Here is a 25,168-nt window from a genome sequence, read left to right as displayed (position 1 = left end):
ACCATTCACGACTGGATGTGGCAGGACTACAGAGCTTAGAACTGATCCGTTGCTTATGGGATCGCTTAGCTCTATCTGTCACATGCTGCTTATGCAGTTTGGCACGCAATTAGTCCTGTGTTGCAGCTTCACCAAGCTAACACCTCATTTTGAGGTATGCCTGGTGCTGCTCCTAGCATGCCATCCTGCACTCTTCATTGAACCAGTGTTAGTCTCCTGGCTTGATGGTAACAGTGGAGTGGGGAATATGTCAGGTCATGAGGTTACAGATTGTGGTTGAGTACAATTCTGCTGCTGATGGCCCACAGCGCCTCATGGATGCCCAGTTTTGCATTGCTAGATCTGTTCGAAATCTATCCCATTTAGCACGGTGGTCAAGCCACACAACACGATGGAGGGTATCCTCAATGTGAAGGCGGGACTTCATCTCCACAAGGACTGTGCGATGGTCACTCCTACCAATACTGTCATGGACAGATGCATTTGCAACAGGCAGATTGGTAAAGACGAAGTCAAGTATGTTTTTCCTTCTTGTTGGTTCCCTCACCACCTGCCACATACCCAGTCTAGCAGCTACGGCCTTTCGGATTCGGCCAGCTCATAGTGGTGCTACCGAGCCACTCTTGCTGATGGACATTGAATTCCCCCACCCAGAGTACATTCTGTGCCCTTGCCACCCTCAGTGCTTCCTCCAATTGGTGATCAACATGGAGGAGTACTGATTCATCAGCTGAGGGAGGGCAGTAGGTAATCAGCAGGAGGTTTCCTTGCCCATGTTTGACCTGATGCCATGAGACTTCATGGGGTCCGGAGTCGATGTTGAGGACTCCCAGGGCAACTCACTCCTGACTGTATACCACTGTGCCACCACCACCGCTGGGCATATCCTGCCGCTGGGACAGGACATACCTGGGTATGGTGATGGCATTGTCTGGGACATTGTTTGTAAGCTATGATTCCGTGAGTATGACTATATAAGGCTGTTGCTTGATTAGGCTGTGGGACAGCTCTCCAAACTTTGGCACAAGGCCCCAGATGTTAGTAAGGAGGACTTTGCAGGGTCGACAGGGCTGGCTTTGCCATTGTCGTTTCCGGTGCATAGGTTGATGCCGGTTTCATTCTGTTTTATTGACTTTGTAGCGGTTAGATACAACTAAGTGGCTTGCTAGGCCATTTCAGAGGATATTTAAGAGTCAACCACATTGCTGTGGGTCTGGAGTCACATGTAGGCCAGACCAGGTAAGGACAGTTTGGAAGGAGTAATGTGACACGAAAGTATTCAATGAATGGCCTGACACTGGGAAGTTCTGAGGAACAAAGGGACCTTGGCGTGTTTGTCCATAGATTTCTGAAGGCAGAAAGGCAGGTTAATAGGGTGGTGAAAAAGGCATTTGGGACACTTGCCTTTATCAATCGAGGCATAGATCACAAAAGCAGGGAGGTCATGTTGGAGTTGTACAGAACTTTGGTAAGGCCACAGCTGGAGTACTGTGTGCAATTCTGGTCGCCACATTATAGGAAGGATGTGATTGCACTGGAGGGGGTGCAGAGGTGATTCACCAGGATGGTGCCTGGGATGGAACATTTAAGCTATGAAGAGAGGTTGGATAGGCTTGGGTTGTTTTCGCTGGAGCAGAGAAGACTGATCGAGGTGTACAGGATTATGAGGGGCATGGACAGGGTGGATAGGGAGCAGCTGTTCCCCTTAGTTGAAGGGTCAGTTACGAGGGGACACAAGTTTAAGGTGAGGGGCAGGAGGTTCAAGGGGGATTTGAGGAAGAACTTTTTTACCCAGAGGGTGGTGACGGTCTGGAATGCACTTCCTGGGAGGGTGGTAGAGGCAGGTTGCCTCACATCCTTTAAAAAGTACCTGGATGAGCACTTGGCACGTCATAACATTCAAGGCTATGGGCCAAGTGCTGGCAAATGGGATTAGGTAGACAGGTCAGGTGTCTTTAATGCATCGGTGCAGACTCGACAGGCCGAAGGGCCTCTTCTGCACTGTATTATTCTGTGATTCTGTGACAGCAGATTTCCTTCCCTAGAGGACATTAGTGAATCAAATGGGTTTTTAGAGCAATCGACAATGGTTTCATGGCCATCATTAGATTGTATTAATTGAATTCAAATTCCACCTTCTGCTGTGGTAAGATTCGAATCCATGTCTCCAAAGAAATACTCTCTGGGTCTCTGGATTCCTAGTCCAGTGACATTACCATTACGCCACCGCCTCCCCACAGGGAGTGTGGGAGTGCCTTTACCACTGTCTACAACGAGTCAAGATGAAGGTCCACGACCATCTCAAGGGCAACTAGTGATGGACAATAAATGCCAGCTTTGCCTGTGACACCCGTGAATTAATTCTTTAAAATGTATAAATGGCCGACAAGTCACAAGTGACAATAATGGTCTTTTACGCGAGTGAGAAACCTACCTTGATACATCAATATCGTTTTACACATTAGCAGTCAGCCCTCCAAAGCTCACAAGTTGCAGCAATAAAATTTTTTGCCTGCTTCAGCTCATTTACTTGAGAGCTTCCATGTCTGAAGAGCAATGCCAAAGATGAGTCTCAATGCCTCCCTATATTTTGATTGCTCTACACAAGCACTAACTCTGCTCTACCAACTTCGCCTGAGATACGATAGCCGCAGTTTAATAGTGCCTCAAGAAGCACTGACACCCTGAAAAATAAGCTGCTACTGGCTCCATTGATTCTGCACTGCTTCCACTCCTGCCCACCCTGTCTGTCCCTCTCCCTGTCATTGTTTCTGAGTGGCATTTCTGACCCACTTCACTCGTGGCTGGCACTTGTTATCTCCCCAAGCCCTTGCTTCTGAGTATTTCATGTCTTACACCCAAGCCTCCTGATTCCCACCTCAGCGTTCCCATTCCACCACCTGCATGATTCTGAGTTCCCCAGAAACCCATTTCCCTCGCCAGTAAATCCCACCCCCCCCCCACCCCCATTGCTCCAATACTCAAACTCCAGTGCTGGTAGATCCCCACGTGTCCCCACACTTTAACCCTGCACCAGTGTTCCCAACCCCACTTCTGAATGTTCTCATTCCCCAGATTCGAGTGCTTCATTTGCAGTCCCAACCCTTCTAGTCACCAGCTCCCTGTCCTCTACAGTGCTACCATAACCTCGCAATTCACCATGTATTCCCATACTCCACAGCATAGAGTATAGAGTATAAGAATGTGTATGACAGCCATACAGCAAAGAGAAAGGAGGGAAGAGAAAAAAAGAGCTAGAGAGAGAAAGAGAGAAAGAGAATGAATGTTTAGTATGAGCAAAAAAAATAAAAGGAACAAATATCTTGAGTGCCAAAGGATATGATGAATCTCAGAAATAACTCGAAGGAAAAGCAATCAGTCTCAAAATCCTGGGTGAGCCCAATGAGGGTGTGGCACCAACAACTGTCTTTAAATGAGCAGATAATACTGCCTCTGTACATACCAGAACACCACTTCTTGTCAAGTGATTCGAGAAAAACTGCTCAAAGACACGATCGTGGAGGAAAACCACATGTGGCAGTTTTACCATCTCACCTAAGGTAAGTGAAGATGAGAAGCCTTGTGCATGAAAGCAAAGTTAAAATGGAAGCACATTAATAAATTAAGTTCAATAATAGATACTTACTCATCAGGACGAGGACCATAAGCATCGCTAGAACATATCCTCCATCCCTATTTACAAAAAGTAATGTATAAAACCAATTATTACTAAATGATGGTGACTAAAATAGCATTATCAGTCAGCATATATTAACCTGTAGTGATCATATAAATCAGCAACCCCAGTAACAAGCAAAATAAACAGCTTAGTGATAACAGTGAGCAAAATAAACTAACAGCGAGTGTGACAAATTAATAGTGAGATTCACGAGCTAGCAGTGAGTGTAATAACCTAGCAAACAGCATGAGCAGATGCTCAGCCAGTGATGAGTGTAATGTACCAGCAGTGAGAAAAATAAAGTCAGCGGCTGGCGTAATGAATTAGCAGTAGGCACAGTGATTAAAATGAGAACCAATGTTTTAATTAATTCTAAAAAAAAAATTGATATTAAAGCTTTCTACATTCTCACTAAAGATTCAAATGGCAGGGCAAATGAATTAGGAGTTTTAAGGCACATGAAGGCCCTAAATGTCGACTATCACAGCTGGGAGTCACTAGCTGGCAATGGCAACACATCCTGTGGACTGGTGCGCACTACCTACAACGACCAGTGTACAGCAACTTGACAACAGGCGCCAACGTCAAAAACAACAACTCACAGCATCACTTAGCAGCTTCATGTGCAGCACTTGTGGCAGAACCTGCCTCTCAAGGATTGGTCTTCACAGCCATCAGCAAAGGTGCAACAAGAGCAGATACCTCACCTAAAAGGATTGTCTGCTGCGTGTCCATCATCTTTCGTAGATGGAAGGATGCCAATACACAAGACACTATTGAAAGATCAAAGGTCAGACAGCTACTCCTAGACTATCCACAGAAGGTTGTGCTGTGTTTTTACTCACTTATATAGTTAACTAACAAATTTTAATTTTGGATTGCTTTATTTCATAGGACTATACTCTTGAAGTATAGTCACTGTTCCAGTAGCCAATTGTCAATTTGAACATTGCAAGCTCCCACAAACAGCAAGTGATAATGACCAGATAACCTGTCTTAGTATTGTCAGTTGAAGGATAACTATTGACATAAATTGCTGATTTCCCTCACTCCATCAATGGCAGCCATGTCATCAGCTGCCTAGACCCTAAACTCTGGACTTGCCTCCCTAAACTTTTCTAACTCCCTCCTCCTCCTTTAAGACGCCCCTTAAAATCTACCTTTTTGACCAAGCTTTTGGTCACCTGTCCTAATATCTCCTTCTGTGGCTCCGTTGTCAAATTTTGTCTGAAAATGCTCCTGTGAAGCACCTCGGGGCGTTTTACTATGATAAATGCACAATATAAATGTAAGCTGTTGCTGCTTCTCTCTCCACAGATGCTGCTTGACCTGCTGAATGTTTTCCAGCATTTTCTGTTTTTATTTTAAAACTTCAGTAACTGACTTTTGAAAGCGGGGCAAGAAACAATCTGTCAGCACGGTTTATAAGTATCTAAAGACGAACATTTCAAAACTCTGTGGGGCTGCTTTATGTAAATATGGAAATATTTTATTTGGGGAGGCCCAATAGTTTTTACTGGCCAGAAAGAAGTATCCCAAATTCATATACCTGTTGGGCTTACCTGTGTGGATTTCTGCCTTGTTGAATTCTGCTGGGCTTGATTCCTTGATGTTGTGCCAATGCCTTTAACTTCCAGATCCATTTAAAGTGGTCAATACTGTAAAATGAAGCCATACAGAGGTTAACTGAATTTTTTTTTAAAAAGGATTTAAAGTTTAATTGTACATCAGAAAGCTCTGGGATTACTCAGGAAGTGGGTGTTACTGTAGAAGTGATGCGACACCTTACATAAGCCTGGACCAGAAGCTGGTACCTGCCCGGCCGGGCCTGCGATAAACAGGACTGGCCGTACCGGTAGCTCACCTGTCGCCGGCCGAGCGCACACCTGGCGGCCTCACGTCAATCACCCCGCGTTGCCATGCCGACCGTCCGCGTCGGTCCTACACTTCCGGGACCCAAATGCGCACGCGCACTCAGCTGCACAGGCGTGCGTCTCTTTCAATGTAAACAATGTGCGGGCCGGTGGAATGAAGAGAGATTAATATCATTGTTGACGATGTTGTAACAAATGAAAATCACATTCAGTTGTGTTGCATTTGCTGTTCTTTACTTAACGCACGGCAGATGCAGGAGTTGAACCCCTGCACATTATAGCATTTACACTCTCCTGTACGTTATATGGAGGGCAAGTTCTGGTTGGGCAGGAGAGAGAAGCACAAGAGTTGGAGCTTCTTGGAGAGAAAAGCACGTGTTGGAACGTGTAAGGAATAGAGACACAAGGGTTTAGGTGATGTGGGGGAGAGGCACTAGAGTCTGGATGAACAGGGGAGACACACGAGTTTGGATGAGCAGGGGGAAAGATATGAGTTTGGATGATATGGGGGAGCGTGACACGAGTTTGGATAAGCAGGGAAGAGAGGCACAAGAGTTTGGATGATCAGGGGTAGAGACACGAGTTTGGATGAACGGGGGAAAGAGACAAGTTTGGATAAGCTGGGGGAGAGAGACACAAGGGTTTGGATGAGCAAGGGGGGAGAGAAGCACAAGAGTTGGGTTATTGAGTGGGGGTGGGGGGTCAGAGGCAGCGCACTGGCAACTCTGGGTGGAACTAAGTTAGGTAAAGTTACTAAAAAAAACTGGGACTGTCACCATTGTTCTGGGTCCATTGAAAGAAGAAAAGGAATGTCCAGATTGACATTTCAGTTAACAACCTAGTTGCCAAAAATCAGCTCAGCCAAAGTAACAAAGCTTTCTATCTCTCCATCCAGGGGTAAGCTCATTGGGGAACTTGTTACAAGTGTCCTCGCCACTGCCCTCCTCCCTCTCCCTGCATCGCCCCCAAAAGCCTCATCAATTGATCTCACCAAGTGATAAGAAATGTCACTTCAGAATCCATTTCTTTAAATGCAAGAAAGTTATTAATAGAAATCATAGAATGACACAGCAAAGGAGAAGATCATTCAACCCATCAAACCCGTGTCGGATCCTTGGTAGAGCTAATTAGTCCCACTCCTCCTGCTTTTTCCTCATAGCCCTGTAAAATGTTTTCCCTTGAAGTAATTCTCAAATTCCCTTACTGAAAGTTACTATTGAATCTGCTTCCAACGCTCTTTCAGACAGTACATGCCAAAACCACTGACCACCTCCAGGCGCGTATCCATTGTCTCTCGAGATAAGGAGGCCCAAAAGAAAAGAAACATGCCAAATCACAACACACTGTGTAAAAAAAACAAGTTTCCTCAGGTCACCTCTGGTTGTTATATGACAAAAAAAGGAATAGAAAGATATGCTGAAAGGTTGCAATGGGGAAGATGAGAGGAGACTTATGTGGAGTCTAAACACCAGGACAGATTCGTTGGGTAAAGTGGCCCATTTCTCTGTGTATATTCTATGAAAAATGAGAAGTAACAATCAGAATTGTGCCCTCTAAAACTCTGCTGTTCATATCCTAACTTGTACCAAGTCCCGTTCACTCAACACATCCGTGATCCCTGACCTACAATAGTTCCCAGCCAGCAATGCGTCAAATTTAAATTTCTCATCCTTGTTTTCAAATTCTCTCCCTACTTCTGTAAACCTCCTCCCACCCTACAATTCTTCAAAATATCTGTGCTTCTCCACCTCTGGCCTCTTGCACTTCCCCTATTTTAATCACTCTAACAATGGCGGCTATACCTACAGCTTCCCAGGCCATAAGCTTTGGAATTCCCTTTCCAAAACCTCTCTGGGTCTCTCCTCCTTCAAGAAGCTCCTTAAAAGTTACCTCCATCCTAATGCTCCTGTGATGTGCCTTGGGATGTTTTACTATGTTAAAGGCATTAATTAATTGAAGCTGCTATTGATCTAGGATTTGGAAAGTGTGTTGCAAGAAATTTGCTTGAACAGTAGGGTAATGGGGAAAGTTTCTACTTTGACAGTCCTGGCAATTGATAGGAGGACTGAGATGAGGAGAAATTTCTTCACGTAAAGGGTTGTGAATCTTTGGAATTCTCTAGCCCAGAGAGCTTTGGATGCTCAGTCATTGAGTATATTCAAGACAGAGGTCAACAGATTTTTGGGTACTAAAGGAAGTAGGGATAGCGTGGGAACTCCCTTCCTAATAGCACCCCAAGGACTGCAGCGGTTCAGGAAGGCAGCTCACCACCATCCCAATTAGGGATGAGGAATAAATGCTGGCCTTGCCAGCGATGCCCACGTCCCCCTGAATGAATAAAATAAAGGTGGAGGTGAGGTAGATCAGTCATAATCTTGTTGAATAGCAGGGCAGGCTCAAAGGGCCAAATGGCCTACTCCAGCTCCTATTTCTTATATTCTAACTGCTTACTCCCAGTCTGTTATTTCTATTAATTTTTTGATTTGTTTCCCGTTCTGATGAAGAACCAGATTCAAACCATCGTTCTCTTTGCAGATATTGTTGAATCTGCTGTGTATTTCCAGCAATTTTCCATGCAGAATGTGAGGCTAGATTCCAAGAGCTCGTGCAGTCAGGGCACTATCTGAAAGGCAGGTAGACTGGGGCTGTGTCCAGAAGGCTGTAAGATCACAACAGAAATAAATACATTTTGTAGTTTGTGCATTTTACACTTTTCTTTCCAGTGACTATTAACTTGGGTATAGTTTACTTAAAGAATAAAATTTTATGTCCTTAAATACATGAATACATCAAACCCTTCCTCATTGATAAAGCATGACAATATCTCTGGGTTGTGAGTCCAGCATTCGATAAATGAAAGGGGAAATTCTGCGCATATGTAGTAATTAAACAAGTGTTCATTTACTAACAAGAATTTAGATGGGCCAGAAGCCCCAAATAATGCAATACAACATGTTTTCTTCATAGAGTACTTAATATAAAAACAATCGAGATCATTATCATTACCATGGAACAAGTAAACAGTGATGCTAACTATAACAAATTTGTCTGGTACTTCTATGCTTTTGTATGTAATTGAAAAACGTTAAAAATTATGTATTACCAAACTGTGTTTTAAGCAGTAATACATCGACATGCAACAAATTGATATTTCTACAAAACCACACAACAAAAAAATAGATCAATATGATGCACAAAATATTATTATTATAGAGGGACCTTTAGCAATTCATTTCCAAACTCATTCATTTTGTTGCGTCTTCTCAACTCCATGGGTTCCTGAGTTTCTGACAAATCCGCAACAGCTTCAGAAACTCCTTCTGTGTCCTCTGTGGAAATGCTGCTCACTGACTCAATCTCATCAAAAAATGATGATGCAAGCACTTTGCCAGTTATTGGATCACCATCCTCTATCAAATCTTCCTCACTATCGGCAAAGGCCTGATCTTCAGTCACTTGAGTCTTTATCTCAATGTCCGGGACACATTCTTCGAGATTCTCAGAGACAGGAACCACATCTTCTAGATTGGGAAGAAAATGTTTAGAGCATGATTCTAAGCAGAATTTTTAAAAAATTATATTAAACTATATTTCACTGGCATGAAAGTATCATGCTTCATAAGACAAAACTTAATCATGTTTTTTAATATAAAATTCTTTCCAAACTTCCCCTTTAATTCAAGTACCATCTCTTTTAAAAGGATATTTTAAGCTTTTGCATATATATGAACATTTAAAAGTATAAAGATTACCAGCATGTTCTGGGAACAACAACAACTTGCATATATAGTGCCTTTAGCATAGTAAAATGTCCCAAGGTGCTTCACAGGTGCAACATCAGACTAAATTTGACACTGAGCAACACAGAGAGATCACAGGTGACCATAAACTTGGTCAAAGAGGTGGGTTTTAAGTAGCGACTTAAAAGAGCAGCGAACTAGAACATGACCGAGGCATTCAAAATGAAACTCATCCATAAGTACAACTAAGATAGTTTAATTCATTTTAATTATTTTAAAACCTCAATGCTTTACTGCATAATCAATCATTTTACCATCAACATTAGACGACTGCCTCTCTTTCATCAACTGTCTTATCTGCTGAAGCTGCGTCATAATTTCATTCTTCTGTTCAGAAGCGACGGCATCGACACTATAGTGAATGCAAAGCAACAAGACTGAGCTGTTAAAGCTAAGCGGGGTTTACGGTATTATATGGCATTTTTCACAGAGGAAATGCCGTCATCTTGCAAATGTATTTTTTATTCTTTCATGGGAAGTGGCTAAGGAAGTTAAGGATAGTATCAAATTGAAAAAGAAACTGTACAATACTGCGAAGATTAGTGGGTCAGAAGATTGAACAGATTTTAGAAACCAGCAAAGAATGACTAAAAGAGAAATTAGAGTATGAGAGAAAGCTAGCCAGAAATGGAGAAACTCTTACCATCTGTTTTTATAAGTATTTAAAAAGGAAAAGTGTAAATAAAGTGAGTGTTGGTCCCTTAGAGGATGAGACTAGGTAATTAATAATGGGAAACAAGGAAATGGCAAAACATTGAACAGGTATTTTGTGTCTGTCTTCACTTTAAAAAACATCCCAAGACTACGTGAAAATCAAGAGGTAAAAGGGAGGGAGGAATTTAAGACAATCACAATCACTAGGGAAAAGGTACTGGGATAACTATTAGAACTAAAGGCTGGCAAGCCCCCTGGACCTGATGGCTTACATCCCAGAGTCTTAAAAGAAGTGGCTGCAGAGATTGTTGATGCATTGGTTGTGATCTTCCAAAATTCCCTAGATTCTGGAAAGCTCCCAGCAGATCGGAAAATTGCAAATATAACACCTCTATTCAAGGAAGGAGGGAGACAGAAAGCAGGAAACTATAGGCCAGTTAGCCTAACGTTCGTCATAGGGAAAATACTAGAATCCACTATTAAGGAGGTAATAGCAGGACATTTAGAAAATCATAATGCAATCAGGCAGAGTCAACATGGTTTTGTGAAAGAGAAATTGTGTTTGACTAATTTATTAGAATTCTTTGAGGAAGTACCAAGCAAGGTGGATAATGGGAAACCTGTAGATGTGGTGTGTTTAGATTTCTAAAAGGCATTCGATAAGGTGCCACATCAAAGGTTACTACACAAAATAAGGAATAGGGACATTACTTTAAGCATTCCATTCTTTTTGAAGACAAAACAGTTGGATACTTCATTGGCACAAATTAATACTTAACTGTGAACAAGTTTCACTCCAGACAATAATACATTTTTGTTTCCAGTGCTTTATTTGTTCAAACAAAATTTTGCAACTGTGTTACATCTTGTGCAATTTAACAAGTTTCAGCATTTAGTTATAAAAAAGTAAACATTCATAGACAACTCATAAAAAAACAAAAATTTAGTGCGAGATAAGCACATCAAGTAACTGATGGTATTTCAAAAGATCAATTTAGGGTTAGCTGCTAGTTGCAATACTACTGTGTGGGCAGAGAAAGGGAAAGTTGTGTTACCTTGGTGATGAATTTTTGGCAACTAGCAGGTTAACCATGAAATGTCACCCTGAACATTCCTTTTCTTCTCTCAATGGACCTTGCAGCAATGGTGGAAGACAGTCCCAGTCTTTATGAACTTCACCTGTCTTAGTTCTACCCGAGTCATGACTATACTGCCTCTCACCCCTACTCAACAGCCCAACTCTTGTGCTTCTCTCTCTTGCCCAACCAGAACCTGCTCTCCATATAATGTACAGGAGAGAGTAAATGCTATAATGTACAGGGGATTAATCCCTGCATCAGCTGTGTATTAGGTAAAGGGCGGGTCACTATGGAACAGCAAATTCAGCACAAATGAAAGTGATTTTCCTTTGTTACAATATTGTAAACATAATATTAGCCTCTGTTCACTCCACTGGCCCAGACACTGTTTACATTCATACAGATTCACACTGATTCCATTCCTAGTGGGTGGTGTAGAAACAGTAAAGTTATTTGTGCCAATCTCCATTCACAATAAGAGCCTCTGACTCCTTCTTTGCTCCCAGCTGCCCTACTCTTCAATCTCTCCTCTTGTCTGAGCTTCCAGTGTTGAATTGCTACAGCTAATTATTTCAAGCCAACAAACTCCAATCCATTCAGGAGATAAACTATTACTAAGCTAGTGTAGAGACCAAATTAGAGGTTATGCTATGTTTTCAGACTTATAAAGAAAATAAGTTGTCTGACAGGTTAAAGCTATGATCCTCTCAGTCCATGAAAAGTGACTACTGATAGTACATGACAACAACTCCCATAAAAAGGATGTCCACGGATGGGATTATAGATTAACATCAACTGGAGGTGGATAGCTTACAACAGTTTTAGTACTGAGATCATCCTACATAATAATTAACTATCTGTGGGAACTGCTAGATGGACGGCAGAGTCTTTTCCAATCCTGTACTGTCCTATGTCCCCTATAACCATAGGCACAATGCACAGAATATAAAATGTAACTTTATTAAATAGCCAAAGTAGTCTTTACTAAACAGACTTGCTATTTATTTTGATTTAGAACCCAAATGGGAGGGAGAAGGGGGTGTGATTTGAACAGCAAAAGTGGAACAATTAAATGTGAATTCTATGGCTAATTCCTTGTCTGATTTTGGACTGGGCTAAGGATGGAAACCCTAGAGGACCCCCCTCCCCATAACTCAACAGATTGCACTTTAATACTGATGTGGCTAGCTGTGTCCAGGTGAGGGGGATGACAGCAACTATATAGCCCCTTTATCATAGTGAAGGCACTTCATGGGCAGGTGGGAAGGGGGGAAGGAGGGAATTTGGAAACCAGGGAAGGATTAGAATAGTTGGGAGAGGAAACAAAAGGCAAAGTCAAGGAGATATGTTTGGAGGACTCTTTTTAAAGTGGAAAGAGATGAAGCAAGGGAGCTTCAGCAGGCAAGCCGTGATGGTTGCAGGGTTTGCCACCAATGAAATGGAGTGCAGGGGGTGGCGAAAGGAATAGTGGTCCAGATTCAGAAGAGCAGAGCATGCGAGTAGAGATGCAGAGTTGCAATATTGGTAGTGCGACAGAAACCACACCTGCCAAAATGAGACATATTAATTTCGTCATATGGAATATTTTTTTTGAAGTGTTACTGGACTTGAAATAACTTGTTTAAATAGACCACAACAGTGGCTGAAAACATAGCTGCACATCTGCATTCTAAAAGATAGTTGTATGACGAAGACAATGGGAGTGCCTCCCTGATTCAATTAGCCAGATAGAATTTCATCAATTTCACACTTTCCCACATTATACTCCATTTGCCTGGTCTTTGCCCACTCACTTAACCTATCTATAACCCTTTGTAGCCCCCTTATGCCCTCTTCACCAAGTTACTTTCCTACCTATCCTTGTCTCATCAGCAAATTTAGCAACCATACCTTCGGTCCCTTTATCGAAGTCATTTATATAAATTGTAAAAAGTTGAGGCCCTAGCACAGATCCCTGTGGCACACCACTCATTACATCTTGCCAACCAGAAAATGACTCATTTATGCCTACTCTGTTTCCTGTTAGCTAGCCGATCTTCTATCCATGCCAATATCTTATCCCCTACACCATGAGATTTTATTTTCTGCAATAACCTTTGATGTGGCACCTTATCAAATGCCTTCTGGAAATCTAAGTACAATGCATCCACCGGTTCCCCTTTATCCACAGCACATGTAACTCCCTCAAAGAACTCCGATAAATTGGTTAAACATGATTTCCCTTTCACAAAACCATGTTGACTCTGCCTGATTCCCTTGAATTTTTCTAAATGCTCTGCTATAATGTCTTTAATAATAGCTTCTAACATTTTCCCTAACATTCTAACATTTTCCAGTTAAGCTAACTGGCCTGTAGCTTCCTGCTTTCTGTCTCCCTCCCTTTTTGAATAAAGGCTTTATATTCACTATTTTCCAATCTAATGGAACCTTCTCCGAATCTAGAGAATTTTGGAAAATTGAAACTAACGCATTAACTATCTCACTAGCCACTTCTTTTAACACCGTAGGATGAAGTCCATCAGGACCCAGGGACTTGTCAGCCTACAGCTCCAACCATTTGTTCAGTACCATTTCCCTGGTGATTGTAATTTTCTTGAGTTTCTCCCTCCCTTCCATTTCCTGACTTACAGCTACTACTGGGATGTTACTTGTATCCTCTGTAGTGAAGATGGAAGCTGGGTGTCATTGTCCACACATGGAAGCTGACTCCATGCTCATGGATGATGTCTTCATTAGACAATCTGTACACGGCAAAAAGGAAGGGAGCCAAGGATTAAACCTTGAGGCACACTCAAGATGACTATGTGGACATATGAGGGCAGCTCTGTAAATGGTCAGGAAGGTAGCAATAGAAACTGAGAAGGAGCCAGGAGGGATAATGCGCTGGTTAGCAAATAGTTCAATTTTATTAAATATCCTTAACACTTAGCATGAGAAACAAAACAAAAAAAACCTCAGCGGAACAGCAACAATCACTTACCAGCTGGTGAGTGGATCTAATTCTCTTACTAGTGAGTCCAGCATTCTCTCTGTCTTTGCCAAACGCATCTCCAGTTCAGAAAGCTGATTTTCTAGTACAAAAGTTTCTAAAGTTACTAAAAGGTTATCTAGAGCTGCTTGCAGTCCAAGTGTTAATACTACCCTTGACTCAGTTGTTAACACTCTTGCCTTGAGGCAGGTCATGGGTTCAAGCCCCAATCCAGAGACTTGTGCGCATTATCTAGGGTGACATTGCAAGGCAGTAGTGAGAGATTTCCATTCTCCTTCTCCGAAACCCTTTTTTAATTCATTCTCAGGAATTAGGTTTCACTAACAAGGATGGCATGTATCGCCTGTCCCTAGATGCCCTCCAGAAGATGGTGATGGCCCACCTTCTTGAACCGCGACAGTTCAAACGGCGAAATTGCTCCCACTGTGATGTTAGGTAGGAAATTCCGGATTTTGACCCAGCGACAATGAAGGAATAGCAATATATGTCCTAGTCGGGATGGTTTGTGACTCGGATGGAAACTTGGAGGTGATGGTGTTCCCATGCACCTCGTACCCTTGTTTGGCACAACCTTTCTAAATTCTGCATAATGGTTAACATATGATGTATCCTTTCCGGTGCAGACTGGCTAATAAATAATAATTAGCAATTAAGATGAGCATTAAAGAATCCAAACAGTTTATCTAACTGACATCAGATATGTAAGGGAAGAAAGGAAACAGTTACGAACACAGATTGACATAACCAAGCCATTGGTTCTGAATAACACTTATTTCAGTAGAATCAAAGTTGTGCCACGAATTACATCAGCTTTTATTGCAGAAATGTTGCATTTTCCACAAATAATTATCTGTGTTATCATATACCTGTATTTTTCCTCTTATTGTCAACTTCCTTATTTTTCTCATTGCTTAATTTTTCATTTTCATTGAATTTTACCTGAAAAGCCAGAAAAAATATTTCAAACAATTATAAGTATCATAGTGAGTTCTATAAAACCCTTTCAAAACCTGCAAGCTATTTTTCCTTCTGTAATACGGCAAACCACTGACCACCTCCAGGCGCGTATCCATTGTCTCTCGAGATAAGGAGGCCCAACAGAAAGAAAAAAGAAAAGAAATACGGCTAGATCACTGATTTTCGGAAGCAGTAAATTCTAGATTGGATTCTCTGTAAAATGGAAGCAGGCTATCCAGAACAAGAGCTCATATTCTCGGCTGACAATTCAGTGCAACTCTTTTTCAGATGAGACATTAAAGCAAGGCCTACTCCGGTGGACGTAAAAGCTCCTCAATATATTTCTGCAGTACAACAGTGACTAAACTTCAAAAGTACTTTATTGGCTGTAAGGTGCTTGGAGATGTCTGGTGGATATGTAAGGCGCTATATAAATGCAAGATACTTTTCTAAATAACTTAGACTCAGGGATAGTGAGCGCATTATCAAAATTTGTGCATGACACAAAATAAGGAGCACGGTTATTTGAAGAGCAGCAGAGGAACAGTTAGCCCTCAACTAATAGCACCAAAACTGATAAACTGATCATTTATCTCAATGCTGTTTGTGGGACCTTGCTGTGCACACATTGGCATCCTTGCCTTGCTTATAACTTCGAGTCGTAACTCACTGGGTGTAAAGCACTTTGGAAAGTTCCAAGGATGTGAAAGATACTATATAAATGCAGGTCCTTTTCTTAGTTTAGTTTAGTTTAGAGATACAGCACTGAAACAGGCCCTTCAGCCCACCGAGTCTGTGCCGACCATCAACCACCCATTTATACTAATCCTACACTAATCCCATATTCCTACCACATCCCCACCTGTCCCTATATTTCCCTACCACCTACCTATACTAGTGTCAATTTACAATGGCCAATTTACTTACCAACCTGTAAGTCTTTTGGCTTGTGGGAGGAAACTGGAGCACCCAGAGAAAACCCATGCAGACACAGGGAGAACGTGCAAACTCCACACAGGCAGTACCCGGGTCGCTGGAGCTGTGAGACTGCGGTGCTAACCACTGCGCCACTGTGCCACCCTTCCTTCGGTACTGTGAATTGCCCTACTTAAATAAAGTTATTTTCCACATCCAATGCTTGGGATAAAACAAGCAATCCTACAGGGAAAACATTCCCAGTAAAACCTGCAGTTCAAAGGATTTTGGCTTTTTAATCATATGACTGGATAACAGGTACAAATGATTAACATGTTTACCTGTGATTCTTTTCTACACTATTTCAGCAGAGGTTTTAACCTATTATTGGTCAACAATTCCACTGAAATAAAGGACAGAGGAAACTCAGTTGGCTACATTAAGCATTTTTACTTGCTGGGATATGGCAGTATAGTGGTTATGTTACTGGATTAGTTATCAAAGACCTGCACTGATAATCCAGAGATCATGAGTTCAAATCCCACTAGTTTAAGAATTTGAGTGCAGTTTTTTTTAAAAATCCAGAAATAAAAAGGTGGTATCAGTGAAAATGTGACCATGAACGAAGCTGTCAGATTGTCTTAAAAACCCAACTGATTCACTAATGCCCTTTGGGGAAGGAAACCTACTGTCCTTACCAGGTCTGGTCTATACGCGACTTCAGTTCCAAACCAACACGGTTGACTAACGGTCTTTTCAAAGTGCTGGCAATACCCTCAGCTGTATCAATCCACTTCAACCACCCAGACTGCAGCAATTCAAGACAGTGGGCCATCACTTGCTCAGGGCAGGAATGTTCAGGACTGATGAAGGATCACTGACCTGAAACGTTAACTCTGTTTCTCTCTCCACAGATGCTGCCAGACCTGCTAAGTATTTCCAGCATTTCTTGTTTTTATTTCAGATTTCCAGCATCTGCAGTATTTTGCTTTTATTATGTCTAGGACTGAGTTTGTTACATTTTTGTTGGGTAAGGGTATAAAGAGATGCAGGGCAAAGGCGAGAACATGGGACTGAGGTGCAGATCAACCATGATGGCGGAGCAGGCCCAAGGGGGTGAACGGACTACTCCTGTTCTTAACTAGAAATGGGCAACAAATGGTGGCCTTGTCAGTGGCACCCAAATCTTGACAGTGAATTTTTAAAAAAATGTAGTTAGGACAAGATGTTGCAGCAGACTCCTGAATGAGTGTAGCATTTGACTGGAGCTTGGTGCGTCATCCAGCACAGAGCAGGGAAGATGGGATCACACCACAGTGCGTTAATCCTGCTCTTAGAGAATCTCCTCTGTACCATCTCCATGATCTTAACACCCTTACTAAAGTCAGGTGCCCAACATTGGACATGGTATTCTAACTGTAACCTAACTAATGAATGTATAGGTTCAGCATTACCTGTCTGCTTTTGTACTCAGTGCCTCATACAATTAAAGCCTAGGCTTCCACATACTTAATCAACTTGTCCTCCCACTCTTAATGATTTGTATATCTGAACCCCTAAATCTTATGAAATTTTACCATCTAGTATAAATGACATCTTCCTCTCAAAACGTACCACCTCACATTCTTCCTTATTAAACTTCACCCTATTATCTATCTGCTCAATCTATTGATCTATGTTCTCCAGAAGTCACTTACTCTTCAGGATTAACCATGCTCCTTATTTTTATGTCATGCACAAATGTTGATAAATGCGCTCATTATCCCGAATCCAAACTTGCATTTATATAGCGCCTTTCCCGATTACCGGACGTCTCAAAGCACTTTAAAATCAATGAAGTACTTTTGAAGTGTAGTCACTATTGTACTGTAGAAATAAAGAGGGATCAATGATTTTAACATTGTCTCCACCACAGTTTACCTTCTGTTCAGCCAAGTTCCTATCCATTCTGCTGCCTGTTGTAAATTATACATTTGGTTGTGAAATTGTAAATATTCTATTGCCAAATAAGTAATACATTTTGTTACAATGGAAAACAAATATCACAGACAAGAACAAAAAAGTCATATACACATGGATGGACATATTACAATATATATTACAATCACAAAGCAAGCCCTTTCAGTTTCATTCGAGCTAGTGTCACACTGGCCTGTGGGGAAACATTAGAAAAAGGGGAAATGTTAACACTTTGCCAGAGGTCAGCAGCGTTCACAAGCATTCTTACAGTATTATTTTATTTATAAAGTGCAATACAGTAATGCGCTTACCTGCACAAGTTTGTAAACTGCATATATACTTATTCCTATTGCATAAAGTGGCATTAACTGGAAAGCAAATCCTCTGTTTCTGCCCTGAGTCTTCTCACCATTCATTTTGTTTTGATTTATGCTTCTCATGTGCTGCATCCTGAGATTAGGTGGTCCTTTAGGACTACTTGATTGTGAGTTTGCATTCAATGGCTGGCCTCTTCCAGGAGCTGGAATAGAAATCAAATGAAGAGATTGAAAAAAGTCATTCAACATGACGACACTCCATATATCCATGATATATCCAGTGATAGCAAGCACTGAGAGTCAAATTCAGCCATACAAAGTGATGGGATTACATGAGAATTCTCCAGTATCTATTAATTGCTTAATTAGATAAATGTTTATTCAAAATATGTATATGCTGGAGTGCTGGTGCCTTTCACTATTGCTATATTTTACTGTTTCTGTGATCTCAGAGCCCCACTGGCTCCAGCAGATGACAGTTACGAAGTGAAAAGGGGCAGAGAAGTGAGACAATTTAAACACAAGTAATTGGTAACCTGGCTAAAATGTCAAAAAGGCTAAAATTATGTTAAAAGTCTGTCAGCAGAAGAAAGAAAGGGAAGCAAGCAGAGGCAGCTATGTTCCCAAGGAAGCCAAGAATAGGCAGGCAACCTAATCGACTGGAATGTGATCAAGGACGTCAAATCTCTTCAGGGTGGAAACATTTTCCAACAGCTGCACTGATAACAGTTAAAAGAAGTGATGTGAGGGAGTCAGAAGATCAAAATCTAAGCAAACAGAGATATCATGCAGATGGCATTTCTTTAATTTAGACAATAAGATGATGGGTATAAGCCAATGATTAATTTAGTGAAATTCAGTAGTTTTGAATTATAGAAAAAGGTACAAGAAGGGGAATCCAAACAGACAGGAGATGTAGAAGACTTCAGAAAGAATTCGGGAGACACCCAGAGGATCAGCTAGGGGTTGGAGCCAGAGGGTGCAAATACGTAAAATCTCGACTTCTACTCGGGCATAAAGAGGGTAATGTAACTCTTAATTATAGTTTGAAAACTACTGCTCAGATACTGTAATGTACCTAAACTGAATAAAGTTTAATAACTGTCTAACTTGATAAGTGTCTAACTTGATTGAATTTTTCGAGGAGGTGACTAGATGTGTCGATGAGGGTAAAGCAGTAGATGTAGTATACATGGATTTCAGTAATGCTTTTGATAAGGTCCCGCATGGAAGGTTGGTTAAGAAGGCAAGAGCCCATGGGATCCAGGGCAATTTGGCAAATTGGATCCAAAATTGGCTTAGTGGCAGGAGGCAGAGGGTAATGAACGAGGGCTGTTTTTGCGATTGGAAGCCTGTGACCAGTGGTGTACCACAGGGATCGGTGCTGGGACCCTTGCTATTTGTAGTGTACATTCATGACTTCGACGTGAATATAGGAGGTATGATCAGTAAGTTCGCAGATGACACGAAAATTGCTGGTGTTGTAAATAGTGAGGAGGAAATGCTGAGATTACAGTGAGATATAGATGGGCTGGTAAGATGGGCGGAGCAATGGCAAATGGAATTTAATCCTGAAAAGTGTGAGGGAATACATTTTGGGAGGACTAACAAGGCAAGGGAATACACAATGGATGGTAGGACCCTAGGAAGTACAGAAAGTCAGAGGGACCTTGGTGTACTTGTCCATAGATCACTGAAGGCAGCAGCACAGGTAGATAAGGTGGTTAGGAAGGCATATGGGATACTTGCCTTTATATGCCGAGGCATAGAATATCAGAGCAGGGAGGTTATGATGGAGCTATATAAAACGCTAGTTAGGCCACAGCTGGAGTACTGTGTACAGTTCTGGTGATCACACTATAGGAAGGATGTGATTGCACTAGAGAGGGTACAGAGGAGATTCACCAGGATGTTGCCTGGGCTGGAGCATTTCAGCTATGAAGACAGACTGAAAAGGCTAGGGTTGTTTTCCTTGGAGCAGAGAAGGCTGAAGGGGGACATGATTGAGGTGTACAAGATTATGAGGGGCACTGATAGATTAGATAGGAGGAAACTTTTTCCCTTAGCGGAGGGGTCAAGAACCAGGGGGTATAGATTTAGGGTAAGGGGCAGGAGGTTTAGGGGAAGATTTGAGGAAACATTTTTTCACCTAGAGGGTGGTTGGAATCTGGAACACACTGCCTGAAGAGGTGGTAGAGGCAGGAACCCTCACAACATTGAAAAAGTATTTAGATGACCACTTGAAACGCCATAGCATACATGGCTACGGGCCAAGTGCAGGAATATGGGATTAGAATAGTTGGGTGCTGTATGGCCGGCACATACACAATGGGCTGTATAACTCTGACTCTAACTGCTATCAATAGGCATCATCAGATGACTGATATCCGGGTTAATTATACCTAACTAAATTATGCAATAAATATATAAGCATAAATATATAAAAAGGTAGGAAGAAATTCAGACATTGTTAAAATGACTTGGTGTAACAAAAGTAGGCTTCTAATACTTTCCTGTAAAAAGAAACTGCAGAAGCTGAACCTCTTTTCATTCCACCAAAGGAGTTTAAGAGGAGATATTATGAGAAATTTTGGTAGAGTAAATTGGGAAAAGAACTATTTCCACTTGATGGTTAGTTGGCTGCTAAAGGGCTTACATTTACAACCATCGCCAAATGGGAAAGGGAGAAGCTGGGAGCACTTTTTTTTTTTTTTACAGAGGGTTGTTGGAACATGAAATTCAAAAACAAGGCTGATAGCAGAAACTATAGCTTTGGAAAGCAAACTGGATAAATATTTGAAAGATCTTTTTTTTTAATGGTTTGCAAGAGGACTGGGTAACATGACTAAGCAGAGCGCTTAGTCAGAGAGCATCCAGATGGGTCAAATAGTCGTCTTCTGTGTTGTAAAATTCATGGCCCCAAAACTTGCGAATCTATGCAAGTGCTCAAGAGCAAAACCTACAATTGCCCTAGCCCAAAGATCCTTGTTCCAAACCCTGGGGGAGGCATCATTTGCATGGTCAGAGCGGGCATATCACACCTACAAAGATACACCAGCGGAACCCTCCAGGATCCATTCATATTCCAACAAAACGATTTGGGGCCTTATGCCAGCTCTAAGCTGGCTTGAGTTCCAGTGCAGCCCTCAGAGGGCATAAAGGGCAAAATTCCAAAGAGAAGCCAGGAACTCCCCCAGACCCACCCTCTTGACATAAGGGAGTAGGCAGACAGAAAATCTTCCCAAGACCACTTTCTGAATTTAAAGGGACAGCCTATGCCAGAGCAAACATGGCAGAACCCCAAATTACTGGCTGCACGAGCGGACATTTGGCTTTCTCCGCGACCCAACCCCAGGGATTTCGGGGCCTGATTTTCAAAACCCAATCAAACTACAATTGTACATAGCTTGCAAAAGTCATTAAAATCCCCAAGTGCAACTTACAATGACATGTAATGATAAATGTTGTGGGAATTACTGCCAAAATGTGAAAATGTCTAATCAGGGATTAACCCTAAAACTTCATAGGCAAATGTACTTGAATTAACTTTTCATACATCAAGCACTGGTGCTTGAACTTTAGCCAGAGAAAGTAAAGCCTAAAAAGGGAATAAAATGCATCTTCGGTGTAGAAATGGAGCTAGTCAGTGGAGCGAGGATAAAACCGTAATAGGGCACAAAAAGAAGTGTCGCAAGAAAGCAACTACATGGGTTTGGACATGTACTGGTAATCTCAGTGAAGCTAGCTGCAAGTGAATGAACTGCTACCGTTCAGCTCTGTATCAGGAAATGACTTTATCGCTGGCCACTTTCCTGGAAACCCTACATGTATCATGTTTACAAAGATAGTCTCAGCCCAGGGGAGCAATGATGTAGGCAGTAGCTTGGAGAAAACATCACCTATCATTGCATTATAAATGTGTTAGGCTGTTAAAGCATAAACCTCTATTCTGTCAGGCCTGGCTCAGTGGGTAGCACTCTCTCATCTGAGTCAGAAGATTTTGGGTTCAGGTCCCATTCCAGAGACCTGAGCACAAAATCTTGGCTGACACTCTCTGTGCAGTACTAACGGAATGCTGCAGTAGCAGAGGTGCAGCCTTTCCAATGAGACATTAAACGGAGATCCCGTGTGCTCTCTTAGATGGATGTAAAAGTTCCCATGGCACTGGTCGAAGAAGAGCACGCAAGTTCTTCTGTCTCCCCACCCTGGTCTTATGACTGGTCAGTTTGCGACCCCCACCCCGCCTGGTCCTGCTACCACTCAGTGCCTGTACTCAGACTCAACACCTGTGCTCTGACCCCCTTGGTTAGTACCTATATTCCATCCCCTGCGCAGTGGCAGTAACCTCCACTCAGTGTCTGTCCCTGCCCCCCCAGCCAGTCATTGCCCACACCCCAACACCCTGGGCACTGCCCATACACCAGCCCCCCGGACAATGCCCATACCTCCCAGACGGTGCCTGTAACCCCCCAGACAGTGCCCACACACCCCCCCGGACAGTGCCCACACACCCCCCCCGGATAGTGCCCGTAACCCCCCGGATAGTGCCCGTAACCCCCCCCGGACAGTGCCTGTAACCCCCCCCCGGACAGTGCCTGTAACCCCCCCCGGACAGTGCCCATAACCCCCCGGACAGTGCCCATAACCCCCCGGACAGTGCCCGTACACCCGCACAGTGCCCGTAACCCCCCGGATAGTGCCCGTAACCCCCCCGGACAGTGCCTGTAAACCCCCCCCCGGACAGTGCCCGTAACCCCCCCCCGGACAGTGCCCGTAACCCCCCGGACAGTGCCCATAACCCCCCGGACAGTGCCCGTACACCCGCACAGTGCCCGTAACCCCCCCGGACAGTGCCCATAACCCCCCGGACAGTGCCCATAACCCCCCGGATAGTGCCCGTAACCCCCCCCCCGGACAGTGCCCGTAACCCCCCCCCGGACAGTGCCTGTAACCCCCCCCGGACAGTGCCCACACACCCCCCCGGACAGTGCCCACACACCCGCACAGTGCCCGTAACCCCCCCGGACAGTGCCTGTAACCCCCCGGACAGTGCCCATAACCCCCCGGATAGTGCCTGTAACCCCCCCCCCCCGGACAGTGCCCACACACCCCCCCGGACAGTGCCCACACACCCCCCCGGACAGTGCCCGTACAGTGCCCATAACCCCCCGGACAGTGCCCGTACCCTTGCCTCTACGGTCAGCCTGTTCCCCACCCCACCATGATCAGTGCCCGAAGCCACCCCAGCCTTTGTACCTGAGGAGCGATGACCCGCTGACCGCACCGCAGCCTCCTTCCCTCCGCCGGGTCCCACTAACATCCTTGGAATCACCACCAAAACACCAATAAAGAGGCACAGGGCCAGCGCCGTCTGCTGAGCTAACGACATGGTCAGCCTTTCCAGCGACCCGGCTCGGCCCAGCCCAGCCTAGCTCTGACCCTCCCAGCCCTGCCCGGCCTGGAACTGACCCTCCGCAAGCCAGAGCCGCTCCGCCTCTCATTCCTACGGGGTGCGGTGCGCCTCCCCCGCAGCAACTGTTTCGAAACACATTCGCTTTTCCCAGCAATAGCTTTAACCAGAACTGAGCTTATCCAGAATCTCTCAGTTGCTTCATATTCTGTAAGAGTGGGAAGATGTAAACATTAATGCTTGGAGTGTTTAGCTGGTTCGATAGAGCAAATAATATTATTTAATTCGATAAGTTTGCTTTTGGTGGTTAGTTGTGCCCCCCCCCCTCTAAAAAGAGGGCACTTTTGGAAAGGTTTTACAAAAGCTGCAGATGCTGGAAATCTGAGACAACGCAGGAAATGCTGGAAATACTCAGCAGGTCTGGCCACATTTGTGCAGAGAGAAACAGAGTTAAGAGCATGGCACTTTTCCCCGGTGTCCTGGCCACAACACCACAAACACAGCAATGTGATAATTGCCAGATAATCTGTTTTTTGTGATTCTGATTGAGGGAAAAGTATTGGCCAGGACACCAGGAACACTATGTGGTTATTGTCACATTGATGTTTGTGGGAATTTGCTATGCACATACTGGGTGCCACATTTCCTGCATTACAACAGTGACTACACTTCAAAAAGTACGTTGTTGGCTGTAGTTATGACTGCGGCGGGAGCAACGCACTGTTAATTCAGTCCCGTCACTTCACAGATCGCAGCATAATTATTAATCTTTACCAAAATCAGAAAAACAGCCAAATTAAACACTCTCGTAGCCCCAGAATGAAACAGACCAAACCAGGTATCTTTAAACAGCAACAAAGTAAGTATTTATTTTTTAAAATCTAAATCTTAAACACTATTAAGATAAACCTATGCCTAAAGATCTTATAACTGCTTAATTTAATCTAACTCCTGCATTCACACACATATATTCGAAAATAACAATGAATTCATTTTTAAAATGGTAGTTTTTAAGATTATCTGTCTGTTACAAATAAATAAAAATGAGAACATCTGCGTTTTATGTTCCTAATGAATGACGTCTTCTAAGGTGAAAATAATCAAAGTTCACTTGAAGTCTTTATCTGGATTTAATGAAAATACTCGGTTCTTGATTGGCAAACAGTTCAGCTGCACTCGCATTAACAGTTCCTTCAATGATAAGCACAGCAATACAAATAATTTGTTGAAAAAGAAAAGCTTTTCTTATTTACTCAGGCAATAAACTTGGCTTGTATCTTTGTAGAATTTTTCTTGAGAGAGAAGAAAACAGCTGCTTTCTCTTCAGTTCCTCACTGGCAAGCCTCTCAGAGCAAACTGCTTCAAAGCAGTCTCCGCCAGCTCCACACACAGTCAAAATGGACACTTCATACCATGTGACCTGCTGTTGCACTGTAAAGAGCTTTGAGATGTCCTGTGGTCATTAAAGGCGCTAAACAAAGGCAAGTCTTTCTTTATTTTTTCAACCACTTTAGACATTAACCTGGTCAAAAGCC

General features: G+C 43.0%; 2 protein-coding genes across 11 annotated transcripts in view; both read right to left on the bottom strand.

Moving 5' to 3' along the window:
- caps2 (calcyphosine 2) overlaps window positions 1-5,634 on the bottom strand; it is a 50,353-nt gene extending 44,719 nt beyond the window's left edge. For 3 of the 9 annotated variants that reach the window (XM_068051170.1, XM_068051171.1, XM_068051172.1), the window contains exons 1-3: window positions 5,464-5,596; window positions 5,242-5,337; window positions 3,647-3,693 (exon numbers count right to left, since the gene is read on the bottom strand). In XM_068051170.1, the coding sequence (XP_067907271.1) occupies window positions 3,647-3,693; window positions 5,242-5,322 (128 nt within the window). In that variant the 5' untranslated portion in view covers window positions 5,323-5,337; window positions 5,464-5,596. Of the gene's footprint in view, window positions 1-3,646; window positions 3,694-4,281; window positions 4,453-5,241; window positions 5,338-5,426 lie in introns of those variants that run through there. The other 6 variants (XM_068051168.1, XM_068051166.1, XM_068051167.1 and 3 more) reach the window with 6 other exon arrangements.
- Window positions 5,635-8,297: 2,663 nt separating this feature from the next.
- On the bottom strand, window positions 8,298-23,723 carry ccdc107 (coiled-coil domain containing 107). 2 transcript variants are annotated; one of them, XM_068051161.1, is made up of 6 exons: window positions 23,480-23,723; window positions 18,218-18,426; window positions 14,942-15,014; window positions 14,067-14,157; window positions 9,608-9,705; window positions 8,298-9,074 (listed from the first exon to the last, which is right to left on the bottom strand). In XM_068051161.1, the coding sequence occupies exons 1-6, from the start codon at window positions 23,610-23,612 to the stop codon at window positions 8,761-8,763; spliced, it is 918 nt and encodes a 305-aa protein (XP_067907262.1). In that variant the 5' UTR covers window positions 23,613-23,723; the 3' UTR covers window positions 8,298-8,760. The 2 variants fall into 2 exon arrangements, with proteins under 2 accessions (XP_067907262.1, XP_067907263.1); XM_068051162.1 differs by having other exon boundaries at window positions 8,298-9,071.
- Between the last annotated feature and the right edge of the window lie 1,445 nt (window positions 23,724-25,168).

This window comes from Heterodontus francisci, chromosome 18 (assembly GCF_036365525.1).
Source record: "Heterodontus francisci isolate sHetFra1 chromosome 18, sHetFra1.hap1, whole genome shotgun sequence".
Taxonomy (NCBI): domain Eukaryota; kingdom Metazoa; phylum Chordata; class Chondrichthyes; order Heterodontiformes; family Heterodontidae; genus Heterodontus; species Heterodontus francisci.
The sequence above is the reverse complement of the archived record's forward strand: the minus strand, read 5'-3'. Positions and strand labels throughout refer to the sequence as shown.